At 46.1% G+C, this 10,173-nt stretch overlaps 1 protein-coding gene across 1 annotated transcript; it reads right to left on the bottom strand.

Annotated features, from left to right (window-relative positions):
- Positions 1-3,107: 3,107 nt before the first annotated feature.
- Positions 3,108-8,496, bottom strand: EPCAM (epithelial cell adhesion molecule). The gene is made up of 9 exons (XM_084203040.1): positions 8,289-8,496; positions 7,856-7,963; positions 7,047-7,287; positions 6,708-6,773; positions 5,478-5,541; positions 5,000-5,101; positions 4,635-4,832; positions 4,200-4,241; positions 3,108-3,528 (listed from the first exon to the last, which is right to left on the bottom strand). Exons 1-9 carry the CDS (start codon positions 8,350-8,352, stop codon positions 3,487-3,489), a joined length of 927 nt encoding a protein of 308 aa, XP_084059166.1. The 5' UTR covers positions 8,353-8,496; the 3' UTR covers positions 3,108-3,486.
- Positions 8,497-10,173: the final 1,677 nt, after the last annotated feature.

Below are 10,173 nucleotides of genomic sequence, written 5' to 3'. Positions count from 1 at the left end.
GCATGCCCTGGGATGGACCTGTACCAGACTGCAGCCTCTCCTGGGAGCTGCTAGAATTCCCTAACTAGCACTTGTAAAGCTGGAGCAGCAGAGTTGCTAGCATTTTTAGTTTCCTGGAATATTTTTCTGGCTATTTCATGTCATCCAAAGTCACTGTGTTCTGGTGATCAAAGTCCAGCAGGTGAGGATATAAATAAACATGGTTCACAAACAGTGTTGTTTCTCTTACCAAACCACTCTGACTGTTCAGACCCACAGATGCAACACTGACCTTTCATTTTCTAGCTGTGGAAACTGTGCTTTGGCATTACTCAGGTCTCAGTAGAAAGCTGTATAGACTTTATTGGTCATGCTTTCTCAAATATATTATTAGCATACCCTCTTCTAAAAAGTCTGTTGTTGTCTTTACCATAAACATATATTTAATTTTACTCTGCAGTAATAATAATAATACATATTTGCTAGAGTAATAATTCATGAGGAAGCAATAGATTTGCCCTTGCCAACGCAAACACTATTTTCCCATGTTGTACATAGGCACTAAGATATGCATTATTACTAGGGTTTCTTGCAGTTTGTCTACCCCTCTCTGTAACAAAAACCCCTCATTTATCCAGTCTTAATACACTTTCAATCTGTCCTTCACATGCTTTCTCAAAATTGACATTACGTGAATAGAGAGGAAACGTGGTATCTCAACTTTGTGTAGAACTTTAGATTTTAAAAATATGCTCCTTCACGTAAGGAAGTTAATGAATAAGGCAAATGGAAGTATCAAAATATTTACCTGGTTAAAAATTGATGCAGAGACTACTGGTCCTTTATTAAGTTCTATTTGTCTGTTTCTTTTACAGGAAACTCTCTTTTTAACTTTGCTGAATGTTTTCCAATAGTAGTATCCAAGTATCAAAATTGAGACCATTTAATAGTTTGGTATTTAATACCATATTAGTTTTCAGTAGCAATCATTTTTTGCCATATTGCTTTATATATGAGAAGAACTATCACATACATGTGTGGAGAGTTGACACAATCTGATAATGACTTTTTTCCCTTTGACTTACATTACATTAGTCTCCTCTTGGTATAAAAATCTGTAAAACACAATAAGCTGCAGGATACCGATACACTAATTTCTCAGGTATTTTCCCCCTCATCCTTTTCCATTTTCCTATAAATACACACTTCTGTGCAGCTGGAAAAGTGCAATGGTTAGTAAATAGAAAAACACAAAGGCCAATATGTCAATAAAACTATTTAGAACAGCAAACTAATGAAAAAACTATCACTTTGAGAGCCGAGCAGCACCATGTCAGTACCATAGCAATTGAGTTTAGAAACAGTGCATTAGTTTCAGTTGTGAAATCAGTTAAACTCTGGGTTTTTTTAAGAATTTCTGTAAACTTTCTGGTTTTCTAATCCCTTGGTTAGTTTCAGGCAACTTTGATAAGGAAGAAGACCATAACACAGCACGAAGGTGACAGCACTAAGCTTCATGCCTGACACGAAAAGCTCCACTAAGTAAAAAAAAAAGTTGGAAAAGTGTCTGAATGCCTCCCTGCAGTGTGGGAAAAGCAGGGAGAAGATGATGTTCAAACAAACCGATTGGGACAAGGTCCAGGCCACACGGCAGCCACAGACCAGCCCGTCCAGTCAAGTCTGCACACGTGCAGCTCCAGCCCAGCCAGAGCACACAACACCTCTTGCCATCCCACAGGCCAGAAAGCTGGTGAGAAATGGGGAGGGAGGAGGAGGAGAGAGAACAATGGCATCAGAATATTGGGGAGAAGAAAGAAATGATGGGGGTACCATATTGCAGACATTCAAGGAAGTAGAGGAGATGGAGACTGAAGCACTGGGGAAGACAGTAACACACACAGCTCACCACAAGACCACCTTACTGAAAACTTGGCTTTATTTGGTTAACAGCTTACAGAATTGTACAAAATTCATCACACCTCAGCAGATTGCCTGCATACCTGGGGAGAAAGGGAATGGCACAGATCAGCAGAGGGGGAGCCTGCCCTGCAGAAGTTATCATTGACAAAGCTGCCTGAAAAGGCTGAAAAACATTCCAGTAAATTCCCAGCTTCAGGATTTTTGGGCAATATCCACCACAGCAGTGCATGCTTGTGAGGTACCACCCTGCTCAAAGGCAGGAGGGACACTGGTGAGCTGTGACAGTGGAGGTGACACCAGCACAGCTCAGCAGGTTCCCTGTGGTATCTAGCAGGCACACTGATGGGGCATGCCTCACATTTCATTTCGTGGACAGTACACAGAATATCCTCCCAGTAGCTTATCCTACTTTTCCTGTTTTAGCCAGGGTGGGTCAGAACACGCACATTAGTAACAAGGTCTGTCATTCAGTTCCTTATCTTGCATCTCATTATTTCTTTGGCAACAGGAGTTACAGCATTTCCTTTATAAATCAGATATGCCGGAGGGATTGCTAGCCAACATCCATGGCACAGGTTACAGACAGCCAAAGCAGGCTCTCGTGGCCTGGGAGGCTGAGAACCTGTGGAAGTCTGGGCCACAGCTATGCAGAGATCAGCAATCACAGCAGAAACAGCTCTCCTTGCTGTGCAGCAGCTTGGCCACAGAGAAATCACAGTAAATGGGGTAAACTGCTCTCCCCCAGCTCCACCATCAGGTGCCAGGCCTGCCCACCCCCAGCCCTGCAGCAGAGATGTCCTAGGTTAGAGGCTTATTTTGAATAACTGCATAGCATTGGGAAGATCAGTCTATGAACTCCTGAAATGACTGCATTCTCAACCTGCTGATTTTTTTATACAACAATCTGTGTATTATCATTTCAGTCTTGTTACATACTCTTCACAGCTTTAAGAAAAAATATCATGCTATTGAGATACTAGATGGCTAATAAAAACTGCTAATTGGAGTTCTAGAATATTTTCAACTATGCTGAGGTTCCTTGCTTTAGGGAATCAAACTACAAATTTATAAGCGTGATAACTTAACAGATTATCATTATTTTACCATGGAAGAATTAGAAGCCTGTTTCAAAGTTTTATTAATTCAAGTCATAAAAAAGTTACAGCAACTTCAAATATGTACAAACTGCCATAAAAACGTTCTGTTCAGTTACACAGGAGACAGTCTCATTACAACATGGCTACAAAATCATTACTTTCAATAAAACTCCCATAAGGGTAAAATAACCATTTAGGCATGTATGCTCCAAAACCCTAGTAACAGCAGTTGTCAACTCGTTTCATCATCATCATAAAAAAAATAAAATCAGGGAGCAACAGTTAAGTTTTACTTGAGTAAGATGGGGCATTTAACTCTCAACAAATAGTAAAAGTAGTTGAATGGTTACCAGTCTTGGCTGTTAAGAGTTTTAACAATCATTAAGTGAGCACAACTGCCTCCTTTTCAGGAGGAAATTAAGAGTTAAGATTCATGCCTCCAATGTCTTTGTTGTCTTGTTTGATTCTGGCTTGCCTTCAGTTGATTTAGTTAAGCATTCAGCCCTCTATGCATTTCGTTCATTTCCTTCACCTGGAGGGGAGGAGGCAGAGGAGAGATCAACATCTGTGCTATTTCTAAACTTTAAGAGTCATAGGGACTTAACAGCCCAGATTTTCATTAGCAAATGGATTTGATGCAACACTAACAGAACCAACCGTGACAAACCCACCAGAGGGAAATAAAAAGGAAAAAAAAAAAATTAAAAGGGGGAAAAAAAATCACTACTTAGGGCAGATGCAGGAAGCAGACAATAGCGTTTAGCTGCTACAACATTGTTTGGATTCCTCCACAAAAGGCTCCACGCTTGGGTGAAGCGCCATTTGCTATTCCATTGGGAAGCAGCTTCTCAATGGGAGCTGTGAGATCCATGCAAATACCTCAGTAAAGGTCTTGTCACAGAACAAGACTATCAGCACTTCCTGTGGATTGCACAGCCCTTTGCTATACATATGTAAAATAGAATTTGCAGAAAAACCAACCCCACCCCCTCAGCCCTGGGAAAAGCAGATCACCAGCTGCCTTTGAAACTAGTGCAGACCTACACAGAGGTGAAAACTAGCTGCAGAATTTGAATACTTTCAGCCTCCTCGAACACATCTGAAGCACCCAAAGCCAGGTTTTAACCTACAGCAAACTTAAAAAGTTTCTGGATTGTGGTCAACCTCCTCCCCACGCATACACAAGGAACAGAAATTAATTACCTCAGCTTTCACGTACTTCCCTTTCCTCCTCCTTGTCAGGACCTGTAACAGAAGGATGCAATATTTTTTAAGTCTTCATATACAAGTAACTTTATCTGGTTTTGACTTCAAAAGCACAAACTCAGAGCTGCCTGTTCCCTATCCTTCCCATGTGAGGTAGGTACAAAGGAGGTTGTTTGTCACTCTCAACTACTTTAAACCAGGAAGCACTTTGTTCACCTCTGTGAATTGCTCCCAGTACTTGTTTTCCAGGTGACACCCTTCAGCTGTAACCTGAAACAGTGACAGTGTGCCCATCACCAGTTTCCCACCTCCCATGTCTGGAGAAGCAAGCCAATTTACAAAGGAACTTTCCATCAGAATCCAAACACGCGTGCTGTTACCTCCCAAATTGTTACCAGCACCATACAGCTTGGCAGCTGTGCCAGAACTTACCAGGACAACAATTGCAGCCACTATTGCTATTACTACCACCACAATGACAGCAATGACGCCGGCAGTCAGAGACTTCATGGAAAACTCGGGTGCTATTTCATCGATGTAGTAGACCACTGTGTTCTCAAGCTTCAGCGGCTCGTTGTCAATGCTGACATTCAGCCCAGCATTATTATGAAAGATGGACTGACCTTTCACCTAAAGCAGAGAGAAAAAGAGAGACTTGCTAATTTACATTGGAGTAAGGCATTTATCTCACCATAGGAATAATTCCCCTGGCTTCAGCCAGCACGCAGCCAAGACTCCCGAGTGCAGTGCAAGACACAAACCCAGCCTCTGGTAGACTTAAACCAAGACACACTTACATCTTTCTCAAAGTAGTAGGCCACATCAGCTATATCCACATCTCCACTTGATTTGACTGAGGAATTTTGCTTCAAATCAATGGTAATGTAAGGGTTTTCATACTGAAAAAAAAAATATAATGTGGTGTTAAGAAAGAGGTACTTTAAATCCAGCTATCGAATATTTGCCACAACATCATGATCCAGTTTGTGAACTTGCATCCTGGATAAAATTTATGGCTCTTGAACACAAGAAGCTGTTTACAGTAGGATTCAAATTCCACTTCACTTCTAGTGAGGCAAAGAAGTTATTTACAGACTAAGGAGAGCAGTGTCATTTCTCAGCATTTCTGCTCAGATAGCTATTTGCTAACTGCTCACGATTTTGAGAGGTTCTACTAAAACTCATGCTGTATTCCACTAATCAAACATGAGTTTTTGAAGTTACTCAGAATAAAATGAAGTTCTGATATTTTACTAAACTTTCTGTGCCCCTTACCAGAACATTGGCTATGTAGCGGCCATCCAGCTGGTAACGACTGGTAATGGTATCTCTGAAAAACCTGCAAGGACATGAAAGCCATGGCTGTAAAACCAGTATTTTTTCACATATATCATTTGACAAGTAGAGAAGACTGGTGTAATTGTTTTCTTCTGCAGTCTCTGTGGTGGGTGGAGCTCAGCTAGCATGTAAACCCTTACTTAGTCTTTCACTCACTTCCCCCAGCAGGATCGGGAAAAGAATCAGAAGGGCAAAAGCAAGGGGAAAAAAACCAAACAACCCTCATCAGCTAAAATAAAGACAGTCTGGGAAGTGAAAGGGCTGGGTGGGGGAAATACAAAACCTCAAGTGATATAAAGCAATCAGTCATCACTGACAGATCAACGTCCAGCCAACCTCTGAGCAGTGGCCACTTCAGAAAAGACTTTCCCCCAGATTTATTGCTGAACATGGCATTATCCAATATAGCTACCTGTTCAGTCAATTCAGGTCAGCCTGTGCCCCTCCCAGCCTCTTGCCCATCCCCACCCTACTCACTGGGGCAGCAAAGTGAGAGCCTGAGAAGGCCTTGGAAGCATGTAAGTGCTGTTCAGCAGCAGCTAAAACACTGGTGAATTAATCAGCACCATTTTGGTCACTGGTCTAAAACACAGCACCACACCAACTGCTGCCAAGAAAATTAACTCTGCCCCAACCAAACCCAGTGCACTCTTTTCATACTAGAGTTCAATTAAACACCTGTGTTAGACAAAAGAGCTTTACCAGTTTGAAGAGTTCGGAAGAAGAGCTAGAGGGCAGCAGCTTTTGTTCTGGAAAGGAGGTGATCTAATAGCTACAAGTGGGGTTTAAACAAAATGAAAAAAAAAGAAAAAAGGCTAAACTCTTATTTTCCTCCTGCTGCTTCTATGTAGTCATTCTGCCATTTTTGTCAGTTTACTTTCTGAACAGTTTCATCCGTTATCTTCCATTTCTTTTAGTGTATTGGTTGGGGGGGGGGGGGGGGGGGGGGAATAGCAATCAGTTTTAAGTGGAAGGGAATCTCTTTAGCAGTTAATTTGTTTCCAATACAAATTAAAGCAATTCTATGAAGAACCTGCAGCTTGCTTCTAAAATGTCTTACAAGTGAGTTCACAGGTCTGTCAATGCTTTTAGCAGCTGTTTAGAAATACACAAGATATCTACTAGGCCATGCATACACCGCCATAACATATTGCTATCATCACTTACTTCTCTAAAGATTCAGCGTTCAGAGGAGCATTTCTCTCAGCATGTTTCATTTCAATGATGATCCATCTGAAGTACAATGAATATTCTTGAAGTACACGCATATAAAACACAACAAAAATATCTAACCCCAGGCTAAAAAGCAGAACAATGAGACAAAACCAAGGCAAGCAAAGTCTCTTCCAAACCCACTCAAATCACTGTGTTTCTGAGGAAAAAAACCCAGCCAAGTAACCAAGTATTGATTGCTCCATCTTCATTCATCCCCAGTGCATCATTCACACCAGGCAGAGCCTCACACAGGAATGCTTTCACGTCACAGCACACCCTGTTGAAACTTACATCGTTCTGACTAACTGATTGCACTTCAAGTCCGCATCGTGTTTGTCAGTTCTCCTAACTCCAGCTGTATTCACACACCAACAGGTGGTTCCATTGCACTGCTTCGCCTTGAAAGTGCCACTGTTCTCACACTCGGGATCATAGAGACCATCGGTATCTTCAAACGCATCTTTTGGTTTCTCGCGACGACCCGACTTGGAGCCGGTCACTTCTGCTTTCATCAGCAGGCATTTTGAAGTCACTAAAAATAACCAGAAAGCCGCGTTAGGCAGCAGCAGAGCACGCATGTCCAAGCCAGAGCTCTGAGTCCGTACAAACACCAGGTTACATCAGCAGCAACCAGATTCGAAGCCATTACACGGAAGAGCAGATGTCTAATGTGCAGGTGGTGCATAAAATCAATAGAGCTGGGGGATGTCAGCTTCCCAAGGCAAAGGCCAACAAGTCCAGCCTTAGGATTTACAGTTTTCATTTCTCACAGCTGAGCTTGAGCCTAGAGTGAGGTTTTATCACAAGGCTCTGTCCCCTCTAGATTTATAGAGAAAGTGAGGATATGCGCTGGTAAGGAAGCTAAATGTTCATCTTTAAGAAATTCTTTCCACTGAGGAGGAGGCGTGAGTCTACATCAGTACGAGCAGAGAAACCCTGAATGCTCCTCTTCCAACACCAGTTGACCTGGAAGACCAGGAAGAACAACTCCTTCCCTGCCTCCATTGTTTGCTGGGAACCCAGCGGTCATTCCCACATATTCCCCGGCGCTCTGCGGGCTCGTTTCCGTGCCACCCACCCGGCCGTGCCCTTTTACTCACGGGTGGAGCAGTCCACGGTGACTCCGGAGCCGATGGCTTGGCAGAGACATCGGCCGCTGGGGTCAATCCTGCAGTCGGTGACACGCTTGTTCTTCTCGCACACACACGCTGCAAGGGAAGCGCGGCCGTGAGCGGGCACCGACACCCGACAGGAGGACAAAGCCGCCCCGGCCGGCCGGGCGTGGCGTGCCCGCAGCCCCCGCGTCCCCTCGGCCACCCGCCCTCCCTCTCTCCCTCTCTCCCTCCCCGAGCGCCGGGGCTGCCCTCGGGGCGCGGACAAAGGGGCGCTATTGGGGCCGGGCGCTGCTGCCCGCTAAGGGCGAATGGTGTCGCCGTTCGGCGGCACAGGGCGCCCAGCGGAGCGGCCCAACCGAGAGCGGGGCCGGGAGGGGGTCCCGGGACGGGGAGCGGACGGACGGGCGCGGGCACTCACAGCTCTGGGCAGTGGCGGCAAGGCAGAGCAGCAGCAGGAGCGCAGCCCCGCAGAGCGGCTTCATGGCTGGGGCGGGCGGCGGAGAGGCCGGGGAAGGTCCTGGGGGACGCGGGCAGAGCGGGAGCGGTGCGTGCGCGGCGGCGGCGGCGGAGCGCTCTGAGCCGCCCGACAGGTTCCGCAGGTGCTGCTGGCTGCGCCGCGCCCTCCCGGCTCCGGTTACACCTGGGACGCGCGGGGGGAGCGGCGGCGGCGGCGGCAGCGGCTCCTCCCCCGGGCCCGGCGGGCGCGCTCTTAAACCACCGCCGCCCCCTCCTCCCGCCGCACCTGGGCGAAACTGGATGGGGCAGGGCGGGACCCGACCCGCTCCCGGCCTCAGCAGCGCCTCTCCTGCGGAAGGGATGGGGAGCGGCGGTGCGAGGGACGGCCCGAGGCGCGGCCGTGCCCGCTTCTTACCGGGCTGTGAAACCGCCCCGCCTGGGCGGAGGGGCAGCGGGCCGGGACCGTGGCGGGGAGCCGGGGGACAGCGGGCCCCGCCGCCGAGGGGAAAGTGTTACTCATCGCCGGGAGGTCCCGAGCGCGTTTGTCCTGTGACACACGGGCAGGGGAGAGGAGCCCGCGTCCCTCCCGGCTCGGGGCTTCCCGCGCCCGCCGCTGACCTTCGGAGCCTCGGGGCGGTCCCCAGGTCTCTGCCCTGGCCTGGTGGCCCCGGGCTCTTCCCTCGGGACAGCCGGGGGGTGTTTCCACTCCCCTCGCGGCGAGCTGAGAGCGAGCAGGGAATACTCGCAGTTCATAGTGAGCTTTGTTCATATCCTAGGGGCCCTGTGAAATATTCCGTGCTTGACATAAATTCTGATAACTCCTTAGTAAATTAAAAAACAAAACGCTTATCTGTATGGAATAAACACTTTTGTAAGGTTCTTCGCGGATCATGAGTTTAGTTTTTATTTTCGGTTTTGGTTCCTTTCTGGAATACGTAGTAGATGTCTCTACCTCAAGGTTGCTCGGAAGATACACCCCTGGTAGTCCAGCATCCCCATTTCCTCGCTCAGGAAAAAGCAGTCCTGAGTGCTTTGTCTCTGAGCAGCGCAGCTTTGTGGGAACCTACAAAATGGGAGGTGGTGCCAGAGCCCTGCCAGGTTGCCGAGGAGGAAGCACGGGAAAGCCGGCTGCAGGCTTTAAAATGGCTTTCCGAAGCGTAAAAGCAATGTTAAAATGGAAGACAAAAGTTAGGTATTGTCCACTGGAAATGGTTTATGAGCCTTGAGTTTATTTATTCAGTTAAAAAATACGCATAGATCTTTCTAAAAGATACATTAGCACCCTAGAAAAACAAGTTATTTTAGTACAGGATAAAACCAGAATGACATCCTGCCCAAAGACTTGAAGCTTCCTCTTACCAGTTCACTGTACAACAAAAATATGTTTCTGCTTTGCATGTGCAGAGTCAGTAAGAGAAATCTGTTTGAAAGCTCTGTGTTACTGAAGTGAAACTGAAGGTGAGCTATCTTAGTGTTTTTGTCTCTGTGAGCAGCTGTGTTTGTGTTGTACCTGGTTTTGTGTGTTGTTTGAGTCTCCAGTGCTCTGCTGCTGTCTCAGATGGATCCAAGTTAAAGGGGTGCTCTTTGGATTTGCTCCTGGTGCAGCCCAAATCAGAATTTTGCAGCATTTGTCTTGATTCTTTTTGTGGTTTTGCGTGGTTTCTGATTGATAAGTAAATTCTTCTGATACACTTGTCAAAGACTCAAATGGAAAACTTGGCCTAGCAATATGAAAACTTGGCAAGACTAAAGTCTCAGATATGGACTTCTTGTATGTCTTTCATCAAGTGATGGCTTTTTCCATAAAGATGAGTAATAAGCTCAGAAATGCCTGCCTTACTATAAAC

This window comes from Fringilla coelebs (genome assembly GCF_963513975.1).
Source record: "Fringilla coelebs genome assembly, chromosome: 3".
Lineage (NCBI taxonomy): Eukaryota > Metazoa > Chordata > Aves > Passeriformes > Fringillidae > Fringilla > Fringilla coelebs.
Note: the sequence above shows the minus strand (reverse complement) of the source record. Positions and strands in the feature narration are given on the sequence as shown.